The sequence below is a fragment of the Macaca mulatta genome, chromosome 4, assembly GCF_049350105.2.
Source record: "Macaca mulatta isolate MMU2019108-1 chromosome 4, T2T-MMU8v2.0, whole genome shotgun sequence".
NCBI classification, from domain to species: Eukaryota; Metazoa; Chordata; class Mammalia; order Primates; family Cercopithecidae; genus Macaca; species Macaca mulatta.
The window spans coordinates 132,734,469-132,761,074 of record NC_133409.1 but is presented as its reverse complement, the minus strand read 5'-3'; the positions used below and the strand labels follow the sequence as shown (position 1 = coordinate 132,761,074).

Below are 26,606 nucleotides of genomic sequence, written 5' to 3'. Positions count from 1 at the left end.
TAATCTTACAGTGGGAATCTCCTTTTTTCCTCCCTTTTCCTTTAATCTCAGAATTAAAAGTTTGCCTTAGCCTGATATATATAAATATCTCAAATTTAATTACCTTCAACCATACTGTCCTGGAAAAGTAATGTTTTGTCTTATCATTTATTTATTCAGGCAAAAGTTAGATCCAATTAGTTCTGATGTTTTATAAAGAACAAAGAGCTCAAGTTTCTGTTTTAAATGCACTTGGAAACAAGATGTAATCTAAATTTGGGGAGACTTTTACATGTCTCAGAGTTTATAAATAACCAGACCTCAAACTTTTTAAAGTTTCCCCCAGGATATTGCACTTACTATCTAAAGGAGTTTCTGTTTTGTAAATAAAAGCCTTAGCTTAACTTATAAAAAATCTATTTTACTCAGTTAATATTTAGAAAACTATATTTATATAGGCTCCTTAGGGCCAAAAGTAGGTATACTTTGTTCTCAGTAACATCTTTTAAAAAAGAAGTTATCAGTATATACAGCCAGATCAAAAGCTCTTATTTTGACATTCAGTAATTGACACCTAATACAATTTCTCCACTCGTTGTCAACTACTAGCTGCCCATTGTATTACAAAGCTCAGTGCCCTCTAGTGAAGAATGCCCTAACTTACCATTTTATGAGACATAAAGATGGTAAACAGAATCCTCCCATGTGACCGCATTCAAACTGAAGCACTCTGCATATGCCATTGAGACATTTGTGTTGCATATTATTTTAAGATTCAGGTATTGAGTGCTGAGATGTCCAAGTAAATACTAACATGGTTGTTGAAATTTCAGTCTTTTGAAAGAAGTGGGTAAACTCTGAATGACTTTTCATTTAAAAGAATAGGCTGAAGTAATTAAAATTCTTTAAATGACTCTCATGTTCTTACGTATCCTCTGTAGAGATTACCCCCTTTCAGCCTTGTAAGTTTAGGGCAGCAAAATCGTTTTCTTCAGAATATATAAAAAATAACTAGGGGTCAATACCTTTATATTATTTTCTTATCGTACTACCATTCACCTGGGTTCCTTTTCTTTTTATTCTCGTTCATGAGATACTGATTAATAGACAGGCTTTATGTCTAGAAAATACCTATCTCTAAATCAAGATTAGTATTCATTGCCTTTTACACCATAAGGCCAAATGTGATAAAAAGGAAGGGATGTAGTGGAAATGCCTGTGCTGTATGTGAGATGATTTTCACCTGACCAACATCATAAACTCCTCCCCCTCTACAGGTGTGGGCACTTTTTTTTTTTTTCCTCTCCCTCCTCTTTCTACTAAGGGCTAATTAGGGAGGTAGCCTTGAAGAATAAACTTACCATTGATATAAAAGGAGCTGCTAGACTGATACACAGCTGAAAACCCTCAGTTTTGGATGAACTCCCAGCAGGTAAACATTTATTCATTAATATAATACATTTCAAGTCATAGTTTATAATTGCAGAAAGGGATAGGAAAAATAAAGAGATGAAATCCAACCTTAGGTTTCAAGGAAAGATATATTTTGTTTCACTTCTCGGCGTGTTTTTGTTTGGGGTTTTTTAAACTCTTAAATTTTGATATGAGGAAAATTTTTACCCTTAAATTTTGATGTGACGACAATAAGCATTGCCAAGTATAAATTTGTCTGCATTGTGATATGGGTACAACTAGAACAACCTCTCTGAACAAAAATCCTAACATATCAAAAATAATTATTAGCATCGGATTGCAAGTGCAAAAAAAATGTATTTCCTCGTTAACAAATGCCCACCATTGTATGGTAAATAGTGTATTACATTATAAAAACGGAGATCTTATGTTTTATTGTTTACAAGACTTAAAAGTCTCCCAGGGGAGTTTCATGCTTTCATTGTTATGATAAATATTAATCAATAAAATATTTTAGATGCTTGCTCTGTGCTTATAAATACTCAAATGCCCTCAAAGAAACTTCAGTTTCTAAAACTTATATGAGCATAATTCTTTTTCTTGACAAGTACTTTCAAACAGTGAGTCTATTGGCTATAATTTGGTTAAAGGAGTCACTAACCTTTACCTTCCAATTCCAGAACATACTGATTGTGGAGAGTAGTAATTGAGTGGTAAGGATATGACATTCTGCTCTTGTAGCTTTCAGAGTTAATCGTCATTATGACTCTCTAACATGTTACAAAAATGTGTAGAAAATATTTTCTGCATCAATGAGAATTTCTGCTCTATTTTGTGGCATTAAAAAAAATTCTATTTAACCACTTTTTGCCCATTCAGTATGATATTGGCTGTGGGTTTGTCATAAATAGCTCTTATTATTTTGAGGTACGTTCCATCAATACCAAATTTATTGAGCGTTTTTAGCATGAAGGGCTGTTGAATTTTGTCAAAAGCCTTTTCTGCATCTATTGAGATAATCATGTGGTTCTTGTCTTTGGTTCTGTTTATATGCTGGATTATGTTTACTGATTTGCGAATGTTGAACCAGCCTTGCATCCCAGGGATGAAGCCCACTTGATCATGGTGGATAAGCTTTTTGATGTGCTGCTGAATCCGGTTTGCCAGTATTTTATTGAGGATTTTTGCATCGATGTTCATCAGGGATATTGGTCTAAAATTCTCTCTTTTTGTTGTGTCTCTGCCAGGCTTTGGTATCAGGATGATGTTGGCCTCATAAAACGAGTTAGGGAGGATTCCCTCTTTTTCTATTGATTGGAATAGTTTCAGAAGGAATGGTACCAGCTCCTCCTTGTACCTCTGGTAGAATTCAGCTGTGAATCCATCTGGTCCTGGACTTTTTTTGGTTGGTAGGCTATTAATTATTGCCTCAATTTCAGAGCCTGCTATTGGTCTATTCAGGGATTCAACTTCTTCCTGGTTTAGTATTGGAAGAGTGTACGTGTCCAGGAAATTATCCATTTCTTCTAGATTTTCTAGTTTATTTGCATAGAGGTGTTTATAGTATTCTCTGATGGTAGTATTTCTGTGGGGTCGGTGGTGATATCCCCTTTATCATTTTTTATTGTGTCTATTTGATTCTTCTCTTTTCTTCTTTATTAGTCTTGCTAGCGGTCTGTCAATTTTGTTGATCTTTCCAAAAAACCAACTCCTGGATTCATTGATTTTTTGGAGGGTTTTTTGTGTCTCTATCTCCTTCAGTTCTGCTCTGATCTTAGTTATTTCTTGCCTTCTGCTAGCTTTTGAATGTGTTTGCTCTTGCTTCTCTAGTTCTTTTAATTGTGATGTTAGAGTGTCAATTTTAGATCTTTCCTGCTTTCTCTTGTGGGCATTTAGTGCTATAAATTTCCCTCTACACACTGCTTTAAATGTGTCCCAGAGATTCTGGTATGTTGTATCTTTGTTCTCATTGGTTTCAAAGAACATCTTTATTTCTGCCTTCATTTCGTTATGTACCCAGTAGTCATTCAGGAGCAGGTTGTTCAGTTTCCATGTAGTTGAGCAGTTTTGATTGGCAAAAACTGGAAAAATTCCCTTTGAAAACTGGCACAAGACAGGGATGCCCTCTCTTACCACTCCTATTCAACATAGTGTTGGAAGTTCTGGCTAGGGCAATCAGGCAAGAGAAAGAAATCAAGGGTATTCAGTTAGGAAAAGAAGAAGTCAAATTGTCCCTGTTTGCAGATGACATGATTGTATATTTAGAAAACCCCATTGTCTCAGCCCAAAATCTCCTTAAGCTGATAAGCAACTTCAGCAAAGTCTCAGGATACAAAATTAATGTGCAAAAATCACAAGCATTCTTATAAACCAGTAACAGACAAACAGAGAGCCAAATCATGAATGAACTTCCATTAACAATTGCTTCAAAGAGAATAAAATATCTAGGAATCCAACTTACAAGGGATGTAAAGGACCTCTTCAAGGAGAACTACAAACCACTGCTCAGTGAAATAAAAGAGGACACAAACAAATGGAAGAACATACCATGCTCATGGATAGGAAGAATCAATATCATGAAAATGGCCATACTGCCCAAGGTTATTTATAGATTCAATGCCATCCCCATCAAGCTACCAATGAGTTTCTTTACAGAATTGGAAAAAACTGCTTTAAAGTTCATATGGAACCAAAAAAGAGCCTGCATCTCCAAGACAATCCTAAGTCAAAAGAACAAAGCTGGAGGCATCACGCTACCTGACTTCAAACTATACTACAAGGCTACAGTAACCAAAACAGCATGGTACTGGTACTGAAACAGAGATATAGACCAATGGAACAGAACAGAGTCCTCAGAAATAATACCACACATCTACAGCCATCTGATCTTTGACAAACCTGAGAGAAACAAGAAATGGGGAAAGGATTCCCTATTTAATAAATGGTGCTGGGAAAATTGGCTAGCCATAAGTAGAAAGCTGAAACTGGATCCTTTCCTTACTCCTTATACGAAAATTAATTCAAGATGGATTAGAGACTTAAATGTTAGACCTAATACCATAAAAATCCTAGAGGAAAACCTAGGTAGTACCATTCAGGACATAGGCATGGGGAAAGACTTCATGTCTAAAACACCAAAAGCAACGGCAGCAAAAGCCAAAATTGACAAATGGGATCTCATTAAACTAAAGAGCTTCTGCACAGCAAAAGAAACTACCATCAGAGTGAACAGGCAACCTACAGAATGGGAGAAAATATTTGCAATCTACTCATCTGACAAAGGGCTAATATCCAGAACCTACAAAGAACTCAAACAAATTTACAAGAAAAAAACAAACAACCCCATCAAAAAGTGGGCAAAGTATATGAACAGACACTTCTCAAAAGAAGACATTCATACAGCCAACAGACACATGAAAAAAATGCTCATCATCACTGGCCATCAGAGAAATGCAAATCAAAACCACAATGAGATACCATCTCACACCAGTTAGAATGGCGATCATTAAAAAGTCAGGAAACAACAGGTGCTGGAGAGGATGTGGAGAAATAGGAACACTTTTACACTGTTGATGGGATTGTAAACTAGTTCAACCATTATGGAAAACAGTATGGCGATTCCTCAAAGATCTAGAACTAGAAGTACCATATCTAGATCTAGAACTAGAACTAGATCTAGAACTAGAAGTACCCAGCCATCCCATTACTGGGTATATACCCAAAGGATTATAAATCATGCTGCTATAAAGACACATGCACACGTATGTTTATTGCGGCACTATTCACAATAGCAAAGACTTGGAATCAACCCAAATATCCATCAGTGACAGACTGGATTAAGAAAATGTGGCACATATACACCATGGAATACTCTGCAGCCATAAAAAAGGATGAGTATGTGTCCTCTGTAGGGACATGGATGCAGCTGGAAACCATCATTCTTAGCAAACTATCACAAGAACAGAAAACCAAACACCACATGTTCTCACTCATAGGTGGGAACTGAACAATGAGATCACTTGGACTCGGGAAGGGGAACATCACACACCGGGGCCTATCATGGGGAGTGGGGAGGGTGGAGGGATTGCATTGGGAGTTATACCTGATGTAAATGACGAGTTGATGGGTGCTGACGAGTTGAAGGGTGCAGCACACCAACATGGCACAAGTATACATATGTAACAAGCCTGCACGTTATGCACATGTACCCTAGAACTTAAAGTATAATAATAATAATAAATAAAAATAAAAAATAAAAAATAAAAAATAAATTCTATTTAATAAAAGATCCTTATGAAAGGAATCACTGTTTCCTGAAAGGATATTGTCAAATGTAGATTAATTATAGTGTCCTCTCTGCATCAATCCATGGGGGAATGTCTCTGATTTTAGTTTGTCACCCTGAGTCATTTGTGAGTTGCAAAAGTATAGTCTTGAAGGGTAGGTTAAAGCCTGATTAAGGAGAGGTTTTACTACTAAGAAATTAGAGGCCGGGTGGGGTGGCTCACGCCTGTAATCCCAGCACTTTGGGAGGTCAAGGCAGGTGGATCACATGAGGTCAGGAGTTTGAGATCAGCCTGACCAACATGGTGAAACCCCTATCTCTACTAAAAATATTAAAAAAAATAGCCAGGCGTGGTGGTGTGTATTGCAGGATCTGGCCAGCAGCCCGCAATGCAACGGAGCTCTCTCTTTGTTCCCAGGCAGATCAGCAGGCCGAGAAATAACAGACAAACACAAGATAGTGAAAGCTGGGTCCAGTGGGGGTCACTGCCTTCTGGTCCCACGGTGGTGCCAATGCACTGAATATACCAGCATTTATTATTAAATTTAGTGAGGGCGGGGGTAGGTTAGTGAGGGATTTAGGGTCATTTGATTATGAGGTGAGATGGTCACATGGGGATGAAGTAATTCTTTAACATAACATCTGTATGCAATTTACAGTATATGGAGATAGGAATTTACAAAATAATGTGTGCATCAGTAATTTCTAACAGAGCCTTAAAACAGAAACGCAGTCTTTCCATAATCTGTGATTAGCAAGATATTAATCAGCAGTAACAGTTGCAGCAAAAGCTGGTTACAAACAATCCATAGAAACATGATGTGAAGCTAGACAACTGGTTAGACCAGAAATCCTCAGAAGGGAGTATGCTTTAACCCTAAAGAGGCCTAGAAGAGCCGTGGCAAGATGAGGGTGTTTATAGCCCTATCTTATCCATATGGACAGGGGCCCCTCAAGCATCCATTTATAGGCTCTCCACAAGGGTCACATTCCATTCCCAGAGCTATGAACATCTGCTTTTCTGGAATAGGAATCTTGGTGATGTGAAACCTCCCTGACTGCACGTCCATTCATAGGCTCTCTACAGGAGGAAGCACATCACACGCTGTTGGCTCATTCTGGCAGTCCGACCTAGCATTGTCTTTACACAATCCTGCATGCAATTTTGTATTTACAATAATCAGGAGCATTTCATATTTTATTCCGTAGCAGTAGTTTCATGGTGTCTCCCTACAGGTGTGTGCTTGTAATCCCAGCTACTCAGGAGGCTGAGACAGGAGAATCACTTGAACCTGGGAGGTGGAGGTTGCAGTGAGCCAAGATCATGGCACTGCACTCTAGCCTGGGCAACAGAGCAAGACTGTGTCAAAAGAAATAATAATAATAAATAAATAATAAATAATAAGCTAGAGTAATGGACTTCAGAGATGGCATAAGTGAAAAAACAAGTGTATGTTAGAGGAAAGAGTGTAAGGAGGACAATTTTCTGGGCAAACTGCATCATGAAACTAATCATATTTGTTTCACTTTAGGTTAGAAAGTTTAGTGTCAAAAGTGACCTCTCACCTGCTGCAAGTACAGTTGATTCTCATTGTGGTAGTTGTTTTCAATAAAATGATACCAGACACTGACTTAGTCAATACTGAAACATTGTTCCAAGTAGAAATACAGCTAGGTTCCTGTCAGCCTCTGGTTACGGTATTTTCATCAGCAGATCAGTAGTAACCTTGTTTTATATGTGTTTTTGTTGAAAGACACATTAATATACATTGTTGATTCAAAAGCATTGTAACTCATGTCCAAACGAAACTTACCCAACACATGTATTTCCTCCATTATTCACATCACAGCCTTTTTGCACTTAGAAACACCAATACAGCCAAAACATGCTATGCTTTTGTTCCATTTTTAAACAGCAAAATCAACACGAAGTACAAAAACTTGAAAAACTTAGCACTAAACAGACCATGAAAAGGGCACTTGTTTACAGTATGAGAACAAACAAGAAGACAGAGCACCCTGTTCAGCCTTAGCTGGAAACATGTGAGTTAGGAAACCCAGTTCTTTTTGTTGCTCTATGCATGACTGCAAATGACTGTAAAAGTGCCACAAGTATTGAATTGGGAATTACAAATAAATGCTAGTGAGCAGGTAAATTTTCAAATATGAAATTCGTGATTAAGGATGATCAATTATATACATAGGATTATGTCCCATGCTCCATACTTTGCATATTAACCTCACTTTTGACTCCATATTACTTTGTCCCTCTATTTCTCCTTTGCCGAATTTTAATTTAATTATTTTTCTTGATATATTTTACATATCTTCCTTCTTCTCTCTCTCACTGTCTCTCTCTCTCTCTTTCTTTCTTCTTTCTTTTTACAGAGTTTTGCTCTTGTTGCCCAGGCTGTAGTGCAGTGGCGCGATCTTGGCTCACCACAACCTAGCAACCTCCACCTCCCAGGTTCAAACGATTATCCTGCCTCAGCCTCCCTAGTAGCTGGGATTACAGGCAAGTGCCACCATGCCCAGCTAATTTTGTATTTTTAGTAGAGACAGGGTTTCTCCATATTGGTCAGACTGGTCTCGAACTCCTGGCCTCAAGTGATCTGCCCGCTTTCGCCTCCCAAAGTGCTGGGATTACAGGCATGAGCCACTCACTGCGCCCGTCCTACATATTTTCATAAATGGCTTTAGATCCTTCAGGGAACAAATCAGGTAATAAAGGAGCAAATTATCAACAAATATTCTAATTCCTACTCTTTTCATTAGCTACTTTGATAAGTATTCAGGCATAAAAAGATCTCTAGACATCAAACCTAATTAAGAGGTTCATGTTCCACTGCTCTTTGAAATAATTTTGTTTCATTTTCTATCAGGATATATTGAATTAGAACAAATAAATGTATTTCAAATAAGTATCTACTACAAAGTTAAAAAATGTATTTAGAGATGACGCAAATGAATGAAAAGTTAAGCAGATGAAAAAGTGAAGAGATGATGGCTGTACTTCTTTCTTTGCCATCCTGAAGTATGGAAACTAGATCTTTTCAAAGTTTCTAATATTGGTCCAGACTGGGATTCGAAAGCCTCTTGATGTTCGGGTGCTACCCTGGCCCCTGCAATCTCTTCTGACTCCTGCAGAGAGCACAGACACCTTAAGTGTAACCACTCAGTGAACTAGAGCCCACAGGGATTGATCATATGCTTTCCAGAAGTTCAGGCTCACATAAACTTCATGATAGAATTTTACAGCAGTTTTTAGGTAGATTACAATTGAATATTCAGGGTACCTTGTAATCACAGGGTTATGCCACATAGGGAAATTGAGTAGAATTTTCTCTACCTGGAAAACATGTTGTAAAGGAATGATCCCAGCTCTCCACCACAACCCCAGAGGCACCACGTTCTCCTGTCTAGCTGAGTTCTCTTTGCCATCCTAGTGCCTGTCTGCCACATGTACGTTGATAAGCTCTGCTACATTGAACATAGGAAATATTTTTTTTTCTTTAATTCAGTCCATCCCTGATTGGAATGATGCCAGAAAAAGTTTTCTTGGGAACAAAACAGGGGAGGTGAAGCCCCCAAATCTAAAAAAAAATGTAATTGCATGAGAACAGATGACTTTGCATACATTATATTTAGGCCCTTCTTCTTTCTTTAATTTTATCAGGCTAAAATGAGTCTCAGCCTTTGATCACTTCTGATTCTTCATCTTCAATCTAGGTTATTTCTCTCCAGTTGTTCCTCATAACCACCCGACCCACTCAAGTCTTTCTCTAGTCTTTGCCCCACATTGTGAAAAAGATGTTTTCCAACTTAGCTCGAGGCTCTTACCCTGAGCTTCATAGTTTCCATTCAACAACTATTTAGAATGTCCCTACTGTGTGCTAGTCCCTTTGGCAGGTGCTGTGGATACAGTGGAGCACAAAGAAGGCATCGGTCCTACCTTTATACAGCTTATAGGTTACTCGGGATGGATTTAGACCAAATAAAACACAAATAAATATAAAATTACAACTGTTATACATGCTCTGAAGACAGAGTTTAGAGTACAATCAATGTATATAATAGATTTAACCCAGGATAGATACTCACATCTGTTCGGGATTAGGTCATTAACACTTCCCATGTATTCTCCAGTTTACCCGTCCCAGTGCCTCCCCATCTTCCTTTTTCCCTCTTTAGAGGGAGCAATGGCAGTCAGAATTATACCCAATGAAAATAGAATTACAAGACTATTCCTAAATAGATCCAAATATTAACAGACAAAAATTAAATGCCTACCTTCAAGTTTCTAATTAGGTGTGGAGTTGCAAGAACTCTGGAAAAGATGCTGGTGCTAAACTGTTCTACCAAATTACTGATACTGGAGAAAATGTTGAAGAGTTGCTTTCCTGAATCACTCAAGGTACCATAAAATTACTAATTTTATTTTATTTCTTTGTTGTGTTAATCTGTAGAATAATGTCAAACTTGTGGCTATTTTCCTTTTTTTCTGATAACAAGACTCTCTAGGAGCACTTGTTAAACCTACAGCTTCTAGCTCCCTCCTGCTAGAGACAGATTGAATAGACTGTGGATAAGGCCCAGGGAATTCCACTTTTCTTTTTTTCTTTCTTTCTTTTTTTTAAACTTTAGGTTCTGGGATGCATGTGCTGAATGTGCAGGTTTGTTACATAGGTATGCATGTGCCATGGTGGTTTGCTGCACCCATCAACCCATCATCTAGGTTTTAAGCCCCACATGCATTAGGTGTTTGTCCTGATGCTCTCCCTCCCCTTTCCTCTCACCCCCTAGAAACTACTCTTTTCATAGTCACTTGGATGACTCCTAAGGAAATTTAGGTATAATTTCTATTATTTCTAAATAAATTTGAGTTCTAAAGTATTTTAAATAGCAGAAGGGTATAGACTAAGTGGCATTGCAGTTAAGAACATAATCTAGTTAAAATAATAGAACTGAGGTTTAGATGTTGTTATAAATGCAGTGAAATTGCCTTTAAGTGCTGAATTTCTTGAGCAAGGAGACTGCCCTATGCCTGGTTTTCAAATGGGAGTGGCATGCAAATCACCCAGGAGAGACATAACAAATAAGAATTTGTGAAGACAGAGACTTGCATTTTTACCAAAGACCCTGTATAATCCTCATGTACATTAAAATTTGAACAAAAGTGATCTAGAAGGAGTCCTCTAATGCACTATACTGTGTGAATTAAATCTGGCCATCTTGCCTTATTGATCATGCTTAAACTGTATGTGGTAACGAAAATGTGAATAATAATTTGGAATCATTTGGCTAAAAAATAAAAGGTACCAAATGGACAATCTGACCCAAATCTTCCCAAGATCAATGCTGACACTGAAGTGAATTAATAGAATGAAATGGTAGGCTACTTTGCTTTAATAACATGTCCAAATAATTATTTTGCCAGAGATAATGAAAACAACTTCAGTGACCTTTACAGGGTAATAAAAGATTAAAAAATTAAAGAAAATACAGTTTTGTTTATTTACACTTCCTCCATTTTCTGGAGGTTGTGGCTATGGATTTTGTAACCTCAGCTTAGTGTTTAAGTGATTAAATATCCTTCCAAAGTTCCTTCATAAGCTCTCATCTCATTCCCCCAGTGCATTGACATCCTTCTAGCCACACCCCCTCAACTCAACATTCACCCTTTTAATAAATAGCTGTTGGAAGAGTTTGTAGTTAACCAGAGTCAAATGTTTCAGTTGGCTCCAAATCCTATATAAATAAGTTACGTTTTTTTTTTTCCGAATCTGAATATTGAAAGGGTTTTCCCAATTGGCTAGCCATAAGTAGAAAGATGAAACTGGATCCTTTCCTTACTCCTTATACGAAAATTAATTCAAGATGGATTAGAGACTTAAATGTTAGACCTAATACCATAAAAATCCTAGAGGAAAACCTAGGTAGTACCATTCAGGACATAGGCATGGGCAAAGATTTCATGTCTAAAACACCAAAAGCAACGGCAGCAAAAGCCAAAATTGACAAATGGGATCTCATTAAACTAAAGAGCTTCTGCACAGCAAAAGACACTACCATCAGAGTGAACAGGCAACCTACAGAATGGGAAAAAATTTTTGCAATCTACTCATCTGACAAAGGGCTAATATCCAGAACCTACAAAGAACTCAAACAAATTTACAAGAAAAAAACAAACAACCCCATCAAAAAGTGGGCAAAGGACATGAACAGACATTTCTCAAAAGAAGACATTCATACAGCCAACAGACACATGAAAAAATGCTCATCATCACTGGCCATCAGAGAAATGCAAATCAAAACCACAATGAGATACCATCTCACACCAGTTAGAATGGCAATCATTAAAAAGTCAGGAAACAACAGGTGCTGGAGAGGATGTGGAGAAATAGGAACACTTTTACACTGTTGGTGGGATTGTAAACTAGTTCAACCATTATGGAAAACAGTATGGCGATTCCTCAAGGATCTAGAACTAGATGTACCATATGACCCAGCCATCCCATTACTGGGTATATACCCAAAGGATTATAAATCATGCTGCTATAAAGACACATGCACACGTATGTTTATTGCAGCACTATTCACAATAGCAAAGACTTGGAATCAACCCAAATGTCCATCAGTGACAGATTGGATTAAGAAAATGTGGCACATATACACCATGGAATACTATGCAGCCATAAAAAAGGATGAGTTTGAGTCCTTTGTAGGGACTTGGATGCAGCTGGAATCCATCATTCTTAGCAAACTATCGCAAGAACAGAAAACCAAACACCGCATGTTCTCACTCATAGGTGGGAACTGAACAATGAGATCACTCGGACTCAGGAAGGGGAACATAACACACCGGGGCCTATCATGGGGAGGGGGGAGGGGGGAGGGATTGCGTTGGGAGTTATACCTGATGTAAATGACGAGTTGATGGGTGCAGTACAGCAACATGGCACAAGTATACATATGTAACAAACCTGCACGTTATGCACATGTACCCTACAACTTAAAGTATAATAATAATAAATAAATTAAAAAAAATAAATAAATATAAACACTAAAAAAAAAAAAAAAAAAAGAAAGGGTTTTCCCTTTTAACATGCTGAGCATTCCAACCATATTTAGGTTACATTCTTGAGTAAGAATGTACAGTTTCTTCATGTGAAACGATATCAATAAACATTACTCTGTATATGCAAGATGAGCAGCCACAGAATTTAAAGATTAACAGAACAAGCCTGACTCTTCCAGGTTACTTTAGATCTCGAATTTTCACTAAGGGTGATCCATGTTACACAATAATATAAGCCGAACCCAATTTGGAAAGACTCCCTCTATGAGGATATGTGAATGACGTCCAGAATGGGTAATATGGAAGAAAGTTGTACAATTCTAGGCATTGAAGAAAATGAGTGATTTAGATTAAAATAGTGATAAACTCAGGTGCGGTAGCAAGCTTGTAGTCCCAGCTATTCGGAAAGCAGAGACAGTAGGTTCATTTGAGCCCAGGAGTTCAAGGCCAGCAAGGTCCCATTTCTTTAAAAAAGTTTTTTTTTTTTTTAATTAAACAAAAAAGTGATAAGGGAGGTAAATGTAGGTTCCAATGTCCTTATAAACAAAACCAAGCAACACAAAGTCCATTGAAATCTAACACATGCTAGTTACAAAGTGCATATAATTTAATTATGTAGCTCAATGAATTTTCATAAAGCAAATGCCTACATAACATCCACTACTACAGAGAAAGAAAATTACTTTTTACATCACTCCTTCCCACCGGCAATGCCCCTTTCCAACCACTACCTCTCCCTGCTCCGTAAAAGCGACCACTATCCTGACTTCCAAAGCCATAATTGTTTTGAATGTAACATAAATTGGATCACACAGTAAGTATCTTTTTCGTATCTAACTTCTTTTGCTCAACATTATGTTTGTGAGATTAATTTCATTGCTGTTTTGTAATCTATAGTACCAATGTGCCACAATGTATTTATTCATTTCACTATTGATGAACATGAATGGTGGTAAAAAGGATTCCCATAGTTCAGCAGTCCTTGTTACCACCACCACTTTATCCAACCTCTACAAGCATACATGTGACACATGAAAGCTGTTTTGTAGGACAGTCATCTTTCTTAGTACAGAAAAATATGTGGCTGCGTATGGTGGCTCATGCCTGTAATTTCAATACTTTGGAAGGCCAAGGTGGGAGGATCACTTGAACCCAGGAGTTTGAGACCAGCCTGGGCAACATGAGACCCCATCTCTCCAAAAAAATTTTTTTTTAATTATCCAGGTGTGGTGGTGCTTGCCTTAGTCCCAGCTACTCAGGAGGCTGGGGTGGGAGAATCGTTTGAACCCAGGAGGCGGAGGTTGCAGTGAGCAGAGATCGCGCCACTGCACTCCAGCCTGGGTGACAGAGCGAGACTGAGGAGTTCAAGGCTGCAGTGATCTGTGATTGCCCCATAATACTCCAGCCTGGATGACAGAGTGAGACACTGTCACAAAATAATAATAATAAAAAAAGAAGGGTAAACTTTAAAGAAAGAGAAGAAAAAATGTGAAAGGCCACAGAAAGAATTCTAATATTGTTCTAATTTGGTTGAGTCACCAAGCATTCAATCATCTATGTCAGGCTCCATGGACATAATAATGAATTGAGACATCATTTAGAGCCTGGCTCCATCAAATCTAAAGTGCAGTTTTGTTTGTTTGTTTGTTTGTTTTAATTTGAGCTGGTGTCACCCTCTAATGATGTCTAATTGTAATTTAGGGTTGAAGAAGGAGTTGCATTTCACAGGTTATTTTCAAATACTATAGTGGGCTTGAAAAGCAGCTGAGCATCAAAATTATTTGCGGAAATTTTTAAATATGCATGGACCCTAAGTGCATATGTTATCCTGATTCATTCAGCAAGTATTTACTGCTGACCTATGTGCCAAGTACCCACCTAGTAAGCCTATGAATTTGGTACCTCTCACTGCTATCCTTTAAAAAACTAGGTTTGGAAAGAGTTTTTATAGGATTTCATAGACCTTTTACCGGTTTTCATGTGCACTGATAAAATAGCAACAGAAAAATTAATGTGTATCTATCATGTGTCTGAATGTATGCATATATGTTTATAATTTCCCCTCTCATGGACATGAGTACACAGTAGAACAAGAGGTAAAGAAGATAATATGTGACTGAAACAGCTAATAGTATGATTGGCTTGTCTCTCTGGGTTATCTGACTCAGGTTTATGGAGCGGATGAACATAAATCGTGGGAACCCCTTTCAAAAGGAAGTGGTGTTGGATTCATGGCCGGATTTCAAAGCTGTTATCACCCGACGACAAAGAGAGGTATAGTTTTGAAAGGTAAAAAATTTAAAAATAGTAAGAATTGGAGAGAAAAAATAGGTAATGGTATTTTATAACCACAGTAGCCATATACGTTAGCTTACAACACTACCTGTTTCACCATTCATTTCTTTTCTTTCTTTCCCTTCCTTCCTTCCCTCCCTCCCTCCTTTCTTTCTTTCTCTTTCTTTCCCTTTCTTTTGCCAACTTTCTTTTCTTTTCTTTCTCAGAGTCTCATTCTGTCACCCAGACTGGGGTGCGGTGGTGTGATCTCAGCTCACTGCAATCTCCACTTCCCAGGTTCAACCGATTCTCCTGCCTCCGCCTCCTGAGTAGTTGGGCTTATAGGCACCCACTACCATGCCTGGCTAATTTTTGTATTTTTAGTAGACACTTTAGTCGAGATGGGATTTCACCATGTTGGCCAGGCTGATGTCGAACTCCTGACCTCAGGTGATCGGTCTGCCTCCGGCTCCCAAAGTGCTGGGATTACAGGCATGAACTGCCACTATGCCCAGCCTCAGCATTAAATTCTAATTTGACTGGCTTCAGAGTATCAGGAACTTGAAAAACCTCTAGTCCAAACATGTTCAATAAAGTGGTTCCTTAGTGTTTCATGATCTCTAGAAGGATGAAGCACAAATGGTTGACTTATAGATACTAGCTTTTTCCCTGGGTGAATGGTTGCTTATGACTGGTGACTTTGGTCATGTGGGTATTTGGAAGAAGAGTGAAGACAACCTCTGCCCCATTCTGCTCCTGAGACCAAGGAGAAGCTCATATGGCCAAAGAGGTACCGTCCTGACCACATTAGGAAGATTCTGAGAGTTGTAATTCTTGGAGGTAAATCCAAGAATTCCATATAAAATTAAATATAAAAGAGTTAAATATTCATATATGTATATATATATTTATATATGTAATATATATATGTAATGTCTTCTGTCCTAGGCTGAGACAGATAACCTTGATTATTATACTAATGCCTATGCTGTGTTCTACAAGGATGTCAGGGCTTATCGACAGCTATTGGAAGAATGTGATGTTGTTAACTGGAACCAAGTTTTTCAAATACAAGGTGAGGTCAAGTGCAAGACTTATATTATGCAGTCATTTTTTTCCTCCTTAGCATATATCCAGATAGATATAGATATTTCATATATATGAAAATATGTAGATTATATATATACACATATATGTATAAATACATACACATCCATTTTATGCATTTACCATTTCTATATTATAGTGTTGTAAGAACACTTATTTGTCACTTCTAATGAGGCATGCATGGCCTTCGGGTTAAAAAGAGACCATTTAAATGGAGCTGTTCTTAGGTGACATATATTTTCTACTATTATTGTAATATGGATGGATATCAGTGAGAATCAGAATATTTTTCCTTATTGGTTTTAATAATTTTCTATCACACCTTTTAAAATAACTATAATTTAGGTCTTAGCCAATAGGTAGGCCTTTTATTTTTTCTGAAGCAGATGATTCTGGAAAGAAATAATCAATTGATCTGCATACAATGCCCTCAAATGACTTGTTTTTTTTTTTCTGAGTCAAGGTCTTGCTCTGCAACCCAGGCTGGATGCAGTGGTATGAGCATAGCTCACTGCAGCCTTGAACTCCTGGGCTCAAGGATCCTGTCTCCTCAGCTTCCTGAGTAGCTGGGACTACAGGTGGCACCACCACACAGGGCCCTTTTTTGTTTGTTTTTGTTGAGACAGCGTCTCATCCTATTGACTAAGCTGCTAAAGTGATTTTAGACAGAAAGAGTTTATATGAGCTGTGAGGAGATAACGGCATGGCCATCAGGGCTTGGGGCAGAACTTCATGCCAGGAGAGAAGATTAAGGGTTTCTGATAGTTTAGATGAATAGTTTCCGCTTCAGTGTACACTTACTCATCCAACTTTTCATAATGATTAGGTGTTAGCACAGGCAATAAAGTTGTTGTTTATGATTGTTCCAGTGAAATGAGTGCCTTGATCATTTAACAGGAAAGTAGGGAACCTCATATTAGAAATACAAAGTCTAGTAATTTTTTTTCACCTATAGAAAGCTGAGGCCCTCCAATAAGGAAAAGCTTCTATCCACCCGGAAAATTTACAAATAAAGACTAACACATGATCATAACCCAAAGACATCAGATGTCGTACAAAATGTATTCATAAATGTACAAAAAGACCTTATGCAGGAAACTCTAAACTATCTCTCACCTTTACAGATTTGCCCCAGTTGCGCTGGTTAGATGTGAGACATGATTCTATCACTTCCATAGCCAATTTAGAAAAAAATGTTCTGACCAGTATTACTTTAACATAGAAATGAATAAATGTCCTCATTGGTGTGAAAAATCATGGTAGTAATTGGATGGATCTTGGTGCTACAGGCCTATTATCACTAAATCACCTCAATCCATCATTATATAGAAAAAAGGTATATAATTTCCAATATCCTTTTCAGAAGGCTGAGCTGATAGTTGTGAGTAACTTATAGTCATCTAAATTGACTCAATCATTCTTTCTGAAGGTTTGATGGGGACAAATGTGAATTAGTATCACCTAATATAGCCGGAGTAGTAAAGGTCCCTCATTTAGCACGTAAGTCAGCCTGGACATTACCGTTGGCTTCTCCTGTGGTCTTTTGACTACAGACTTCTGTGGTAATAGCTGTAATTTTCTTGGAATACTGAATACTTTCCAAGAAGTCATTGGTATGTTTACTATTCTTAATTGCAGTAACCAAAAAGGTCATAAATCCTCTCTGTTTCCATAACACAATTCCAAAAGCCTACCTACTGGCCATATACATGATCAACATTTGCCACAGTGCAGGCCCCAGTCATAGATACTAGTTTGGCTACTGGGTAGATCAAGCATTAGGTGGTGGAGCTGCTTCAGGACTTGATGTCCAGAGGAATGACACATCCTGCATAGGAATGCCTTTGTCATTTTTAATCTGAGAGCCATTAATGAACAATATTAAATCACGTTTAACCCAACAAGCTACCCAGAGTAGCTAAACCCCTTTAGTTTGCCATATGAAGGCAGGAAGTGAAAAAGTATACAGCTACCCACACAGGCCAGGCTCTTCTGCTCACTACTGATTAGTAAGCTAACCTTGCACTGACGTGAAAAATTATCTACGTGTGTACTAACATGAGAGTTTCAGAAGCCTGCTTATTGGTAAGAAGTCTAATAAATGCCCTGAATTGTGGCTTATCCACTTAGCCGCTCTTCTCATAAGAAGGTAGGTAGAAAGAGACAGAGCAAGATGTGGAAGTTCCTTTCACTTGTGGGAAAGGAGAAAATCATTTGTTAAAAGTCGTAACTTGTAAGGAAGACAAAAGGACATGATCAAGAACACCGTGAAGAGGTAATCAACAAAATCCAAGATTGTGAAAACCGCACGGTAAACACCTGGGTTTTTTCAACAAATGAAATGAAAGAATCAGAGAGTGGGGGTAGGGATTGAAGGAAAACTTGTAGATTAAAAAATCTGAGACCAAAATTAAACTATAGTGTGTTTAAGAACACACACTTAAAAAGTAGGCACTGCCTCCTTTTTTCTCACAGTCTTTTGAATTACTTAGATGAAATTCAGTGTTATAATATGAGATACTAGCCACAGCATCTTTAATTTTAATAACATTAACTCAAAAGCCTACTTATCTTTTCTGAGGTTTAACTCCCTGAGGGAGGAGTCAAGGCTCAGATACAACACTGTGTTCAATACGCCTTCCCACTCAAGCATTCTTCAAGAAGTCCCAGGTCCACACTGAAGAACCTTACCAGAAGGGAGGAAATAAGCCATTAGTCATGGGAAGAGGGAAAGTCAGTTTGCAGAGAATTCAATCCATCAGGACATAGACTGGAAAGGATGGAGTAGATGGGGATTTGAAAAGGTGGAGAAAGGAATCATACTATAAGCTCTCTAAGAACAAAGACCAGGAAGGGCCAGGCATGGTGGATTATGCCTGTAATCCAAGTGCTTTGGGAGACCAAGACAGGGGGATCTCTTGAGGCCAGGAGTTTGAGACCAGCCTGGGCATATACGGAGACCCCAACTCTACAAAAACAAAACAAAACAAAAACTTAAAAAATAAATCAGCCAAGCGGTGGCATGCACTCAGGAGGCTGAGGGAGGGGGATCATTTGAGCCCAGGAGTTCATGGTTATAGTAAGCTATGATCATGCCACTGCACTCTAACCTGGACAAGAGAGCAAGACCCTGTTTCTAAATAAAGAACAGAGACCATACCATTTTTGTGTACCACTATGAACATTGTCTAGCATAGCACCTTATATATATGCAACACCTACTGAATCAAGATTAATCAAATAACTATGACAAATGGAATCTGGGTGAGGTAAGTTCAGGGTAAATCTCACCAACACTGAGTTTACACCTTGCGTTCTGTAATGGAGAGGTATAACAGACTGAAAGAGAGTCTTTGAAGTTGGTTTGCCATGTCCAACAAATCTAAGCTCTTGTATACTTCATAGACTTCATCCTTTATTTCTTGTATACTTCATAGACTTCATCCTTTATTTCGTGGAGCTTAAGGTTAGTCTGAGAGTCCAAAGAATCAATATTCTCCCAAGAAATTCTAAAGTCCCATGAGATATTCCTATCATAAGTTTCTATGAAGATCGTGATGAGTGGTCCCAATGGGCAACATCAGGGGAATTTGAAACTCCTACAAAAATTTGAAACTTAGACAATAGCTGTAATAAATTAGATGTAAATGTATACTGGTTAGGATAATACAAGTGGCAAACTGCTGGTACTGATGATTCTCAGTATAAAATTACTGCAACAAATTTACTGTCTGCTTTTTCAACTAAAATGCCCACATATTAAATTATATCTTTCTATACACAGGGTTGCAGAGTGAGTTATATGATGTTTCCAAAGCGGTTGCCAACTCAAAGCAGTTGAATGTAAAGCTAACTTCCTTCAAGGCTGTTCATCTTTCTCCTGTTTCAACTCTGCCAGATACCAGTTTCCTGTATGTAAACCAAGTTTTTGCATTTGGGGCAGGACTTACTGCTATAGAAGTACAGGTAGCAGTAACTGGAGTACTTAGTATCACTATGGAATATCTAGGCACTTTGGATTTCAACCATTGAGCATAAATGGGTGTGTGTATATTTACTTTTCTCCTCTCTCCTGTGCTTGACTGCTCATAATTTCATTGAAAATCAAATCAGTATCTTTGTCCATAGTTATAAATGAACTCAGAATTCCTGTGTTTTCATAGTATCCACGGAAAAAGTATTCCTTGGTGTCCTCGTCCCTCAAATAATTCTAAATAATTTATACCGTCTGAGTCCAAGGTTGTTATTGTTTTTGCTGTTTCAGGGATGGGGGTATATAGCTGACTTATGTTGAGCTCTTATGTGCCAGGGACTACATGTCTTAAATATGTTATCCCATTAGTTCTTTCCACAACCCTGTAAAGTAGGACTATTATTATTGCCCCTCCCGCCCCCACACACCTTTTTAAACAGAGATGAAGTAACACACAGGGGTAAATTATAGAGCCAAGAAAGAATCCCAAGTCCAACTCCAGATACAATCTTTCAAAACATTGATTAGTTTGTATCTGCATTTATTCTTCTTTTGGAGTCCCTGCTCTGTCATTTACTAATTACCTTTCTGAGTCTCAGTTTCTTCTGAATTCATTCCTTTAAGTATTTTGTTAAATTAATATCATTTTAAATCAACAAATAATAATTGTACACTTTCACGGGGTACAATGTGATGTCTTGATAAATGTATATACCATAGACTGATTAAACCAAGCCAGTTAATGTTAAAAAAAATTGTTATAATATTTTCCTGACATGTTGTTTTGCAAGACACTGAAGCAAGATAATTAAAAATCACCCACCTCAATGAATGTTAATTTTCTGTACTCCTATAGTGAATGTTGAAGAAATTGTTGAGCAAAATAGCACTAAACCTTAAGAAGAATGTACATTTTAAGTCATAGGAAAGCAACTGGATTTTCTTTTATTGTAGTTTTAATTACGAAAATTTCAAACATACATGAAAGTTTAAAGGCTAGTATAAAGAACTTCCTACCCATACGCAGTTGACCTTATTTAATTTATACAAATATATATTCTTTCCACTTCCTAGATTATTTTGAAGAAATGTCCCAGACATTATCCTTAAAAATTTTAATATGTAACTCTAAAAAGTGAGTCTTAAAAAAAAACACCCACTATACTGATATTACTCCTGTGTCCGAGGTCCCCAAGAACACCCACAGGTTTTATGGTTCACTATGTTGACACACAGGACTCAGCAAATATACTCATGGCTATGATTGATTACAATGAAAAGATAAAATGCAAAATCAACAAAGGGAAAGGGAGCACTGGGTAAAGTCCAGAGGAAACCAGACACAAGCTTCCAAGAGTTGTCTCTCAGTGGAGTCACACAGAATGTGCTCAGTCCCTAAACAATGACCTGTAATGATATGTGTAAAACGTTTCAAATTCCTGGCCTCAAGCAATCCTCCTGTCAGGGACTCCCCAATTGATGGGATTACAGGCCTGAGCCACCGTGCTCTGCTAAAAGTTGTCTACCAGGGAAACTTATTATTAGACACTCAGTGCCCAGGATTTTTATTGGCAGCATCCTCTGCCTAGCACAGACCGATTTCCTGGACACACAGAAGGAAAGCCAGTGTTCAGCAAAACCCACACTGTTTGCACAATTTAATCACAGTGACCCATTTATGTGAGTCCTGGAAATGGTAGCCCCCTTCCAGATCCATGTTCGTCGACACCAACCAAGGGTCAACCTTGCAATTAGGCCTTTTTAAGGGCGACGGCCTCAAGCCTTCTATGTTAGTTTTTTCTGCACATTCCCTTAAAATATTGTTAACATATTTCCTTAAAGTAAAATAACAGTATTTATATTTCTGATATTGTCACATTTTAAAGTTTGTTTCGAATCAACATCTAAACAAGGTTCATACATATAACTCTTTAATACATCTGAAGTTTCCTTTGACTTGTAAGTTCCCCTTCATCTTTATTTTTTGCATTACTTTTCTGTTGAAGAAACCAGGTTATTTGTTCTTTGAAGTATCCCATAATCTGTTTACTATTGTATGCCTGAGGTATTATTTAAAATTTTCCTCTGTCCAGTCAAGCCTTTTGAAATGGGGTTTTAACTTGAATTAATCTCTTTTGCATACAGTTAGACATTCTGTCTTTTTTTTTTTTCCTTAACTTCCCACACGAAACTGATGCAAACAATTTGCATTTAACACCTAAGTCATTAGGCAAGTGTGTGAACCCCCAGCCCTTTGGAAACAAGGTCACAGTCTCTAACATAACTACTCCTGAAACACTTGCCTTAGCAATGTTTTTATCTGCAGTGATTATTTCTGCCTGAAGCTTCTTTGCCCTTGCTTTAAAGTTCATTTTCAAAAACTCAATTGAAAATTCCATTAAACCAGCTATTTTTTTCCTCCGCTTAGTCGATGAATGACTGGCCCAGTTCTATAGCTGATAAAATGCCTGAAATGTGCAACAACACTACACACCACTAATTAAAAGAAAACACAGATTTTTACTTTATAAAAATGATGACAAGAACATTATCAGTCTCTTAGCAGTCACTGGGGTAGTCTTATGATATTAATAGCTTTAAGACTGAGAGCAAATTCTGAGGCACTGTCAGCCTCATAGGCTTTCAACTAAGTAATCCATTTCAGTTTTTAGAAATTGCAGCAATTCTTTTTCTTTATCTTAATATGAGGGGCTTTATACAGTAAATTAATAAAAACTTTCATAACATTAGAACAGATACAGCTAGTGGCGTATACAAACACTGCCAATGGAAAAGTTGAAGGTTGGGACTATTTAACCTAGAAAAGAGCAGGCCTAGGAGACAGTTTGAAGGAACAAATATGGCCAGGTGCAGTGGCTCACGCCTGTAATCCCAGCACTTGCAAGGCGGGTGGATCATCCTGAGGTCAGGAGTTCGAGACCAGCCTGGCCAACATGGCAAAACCCTGTCTCTACTAAAAATACAAAAAGTAGCTGGGCATGTTGGCACGTGCCTGTCATCCCAGCTACTTGGGAGGCTGAAGCAGGAAAATCGCTTGAACTCAGGGGGCAGAGGTTGCAGTAAGCCACTGCACTCCAGCTTGGGCAATAATGCAAGACTCCATCTGAAAAAAAAAAAAAAAAAAAAAAAAGAAGAAGAACAAACATTTCTAAAGCATGCACATATGCTTGGCAAATTAAGAGATTTTATTTCTTTTTTGGCCATGGATGCATAACCACAGAAGTTCTACTCTAACATGGATGCATAACCACAGAAGTTCTATTCTAAAACTTTTTCTTTTTTTTTTTAATTGAGCAAAAGATTAGGGCTCCAAGAATCTGGACTTACCAAGGCCTCAGAGAGGACTTCAGCAGAGTCAGGACTAAATAAAAGCAATTCTGAGGGTTTTTGTTATTGTTGTTGTTTACAGAAAGTGTTAAAAGAAAAACTTTAGACAGATTAAATTTAGCAACGTTGGTCTGGGTGCAGTGGCTCACACCTGTAATAATCCCAACACTTTGGGAGGTCTAGTATGGTGGACAACTGGAGTACAGGAGTTGGAGACCAGCCTGGCCAACATGGTGAAACCTTGTCTCTACTAAAAATACAAAAATTAGCCAGGCGCGGTGGCACACCTGTAATCCCACATACTCAGGAGGTTGAGACACGAGAAGCGCTTGAACCGGGGAGGTGGAAGTTGCAGTAAGCCGAGATTGCACCACTGCACTTCAACCTGGGAGACAGAGCAATGCTTTCAAAAAAAAAAAAAAAAAAAAAAAAAAAAAAAAAAAAAGTTGGCAACGTTTATTTGAGCAAAGAACAGTTCATGAATCTGGCAGCACTCAGAATCAGAAGTTCAAAGTTACACCCACCAGTGGGAGATTTTATACGCCAGACACGGAAGCAAAGCAGGTAAATCCTCTGATTGGCAACAGTTAGGTATCTGTATATTTGGGCATGGTCTGCTCACTTACCTGCCTGTGATTGGCTTGTATAACAAACTCAGCTGTTTGTTATGCGCCTAAGGTTGGTTTTGTGTCAAGTTAGGTTGCAATTCAACACATGGGGACTCAAGGTATGGCGGGAACTGCGGGCCAAATTTAATTCATTTAACAACAGAAACACTTTCCTTAACCTGTGCTGAAGGCAAAAGCAAGTGAACATAAAATTAGAAGCAACGACTTAAATTTGGTGTAATAAGTGTTTTGTCTTCTCAGAAATGAAACCCGGAAAGGTGCTTGTAAATCGGGAATGGTGGATTCTAACTCACTGAAAATCTTAGGTGCCCTCTCAGGGATGGTTTCTCAATTTGAACCAATATGAAAAGAGTAGTAATAGGTCGGGCATGGTGGCTCACGCCTGTAATCTCAGCTCTTTGAGAGGCCGAGATGGGTGAATCACAAGATCAGGAGTTCGAGAACAGCCTGGCCAATAGTATGAAATCCCGTCTCTACTAAAAATATAAAAATTAGCCAGGATGGTGGCAGGCGCCTGTAATCCCAGCTACTTGGGTGGCTGAGGCAGGCCTCCCAAGAATTGCTTGAACCCGGGAGGCAGAGGTTGCAGTGAGCCGAGATCACGCCACGGCACTCCAACCTGGGCGACAGAGCAAGACTCTGTCTCGAAAAAGAAAAATAGTTATGTATAACCACATGACTCTGAGGTCCTATTTGTTCTTGTGTCATTCTGTTCTAGCAAGGGGCCTTTCCCACGACTAACCTACCTGACTGTTGCCGAAGCAGATCTACTCAACCGGACTTGGTCAAGGGGTGGCAATGAACAATGTCTCCGGTACATCGCCAACCTCATCGCCTGCTTCCCTAGTGTGTGTGTCCGGGATGAGAAGGGAAACCCGGTCTCCTGGTCCATCACAGACCAGTTTGCCACCATATGCCATGGGTACACCCTGCCAGAACATCGCAGGAAAGGTTACAGCCGGCTGGTGGCCCTCACGCTGGCTAGGAAGTTGCAAAGCCGGGGATTCCCCTCTCAGGGGAACGTCCTGGATGACAACACGGCATCTATAGGCCTACTGAAGAGTCTCCACGCTGAGTTCTTGCCTTGTCGCTTCCACAGGCTTATTCTCACCCCTGCGACTTTCTCTGGCCTGCCTCACCTCTAGCCCAGTGAAAAACTGCAGTGGTTTTCTTACTTTCCCTGAGCGTACACATACTCTTGGCTGCCAACGAGGGGAGAGTTAAAATGGGAATCGGGAGACTCTTGGGTTGTTGGAAAGGGTCTGGAGAATACATACAGGATCCACTTGAGAAGCCTTAATTCTTCGTATCTCAGGTTTCTCCAGTAAGTAGCTGTGGGGGTGAAGAGTAGCTGTGGCTGAAGACTGAGGACGATTGTCCTCCTTTAGGAGAATAGGTTCTAAAGCCAGCAGTTTTAGCGTACTAGGAGAAATTACTGCCTGAGAACAAATGATTCAACACACGACCATGTGGCTACTGCTTTATGATTGCTGCTTGGACCTCTGCTCTGTAGTCTTAAAGGCACACCGCTTCCCTACTGCCTTCATATTCCCCTGTCCCCACTGCTTTGTCTCAGCAACCTCTGTCCTAACAGATCTACCGCTAAGTTCTCTGTAGAGTAACCTCCTTTTTCCCCTTTAATTACTTGCTCTTTACTTCTGCCTAGGACTCTAGCCTATAGTTCACTGCCCTGGGAATGTTCAAATGTAGTAGTTCTTACATTTTAGTGTTTGTCAGAATCGCCCAGAGGGCAGGTTGCAACACACATCACTAGGCCTCTCCTTCTATGAGGTAGGGCCCCAAATTTTGCATTTCTAACAGCTTCTCACTGCTTATTTGCCTTGGATGGATGACAATATGGGCATTTTGATGCTATAAACAAATGCTGTCAGCATAGGACTAGACCTTACCTATAATCTATTTCAGCCCTCTTATTCATAATCTACTTTCCCATATAAAACTAAGATCATATATAGGGGTGTTTGGGGGTATGCAAATGAATATATAACATATATTCATACACATATATATACATTCATATCTTCTATATGTATATGTATATACTCATAGAATTTTGATAATAAACTTTAACCCTCTGATTACATGTGAAAATTTTGAGGACCAGAGAAAAGAAATGACTTTGTCAAGATTATATTCTTTATAATCAGTACTGGAGGCAGACCCAGAATGCTGCCATTTCAATTCCAATCTGTTATTTTCACTAAATCATGTATCCTTTTTTATAATGTAAATTAAAATGCTTAAGTAATTAAAAGATTAATTTTATTTTTCTTTTATTCTTGTCATTATTTCTTCTTAATTTGAGTTCCAATTGCTTGTGTATGTATACCTTTCAAGGGCAGTAAAGAAAGAGATAAGCATCACCAGCTGTGTTCTCCATTTACAATAAAAGCAGGCACTAACACAATAGTTGGATTGGCCTTGTCTTGATAAAGTTGACTTAGCTATATAGAAAATACTGGTTTCTTATCCCCAAGGAGGTCACAAAATCCTGACTGC

At 38.5% G+C, this 26,606-nt stretch overlaps 1 protein-coding gene across 2 annotated transcripts; it reads left to right on the top strand.

Annotated features, from left to right (window-relative positions):
* The first annotated feature begins 9,978 nt into the window (after nucleotides 1-9,978).
* GLYATL3 (glycine-N-acyltransferase like 3) lies at nucleotides 9,979-26,256 on the top strand. 2 transcript variants are annotated; one of them, NM_001194067.2, is given in 6 exon segments: nucleotides 9,979-10,091; nucleotides 14,924-14,935; nucleotides 14,937-15,029; nucleotides 15,978-16,104; nucleotides 19,921-20,047; nucleotides 24,805-25,231. In NM_001194067.2, coding segments are annotated over 6 exon segments (864 nt in total). In that variant the 5' UTR covers nucleotides 9,979-10,013.
* Nucleotides 26,257-26,606: the final 350 nt, after the last annotated feature.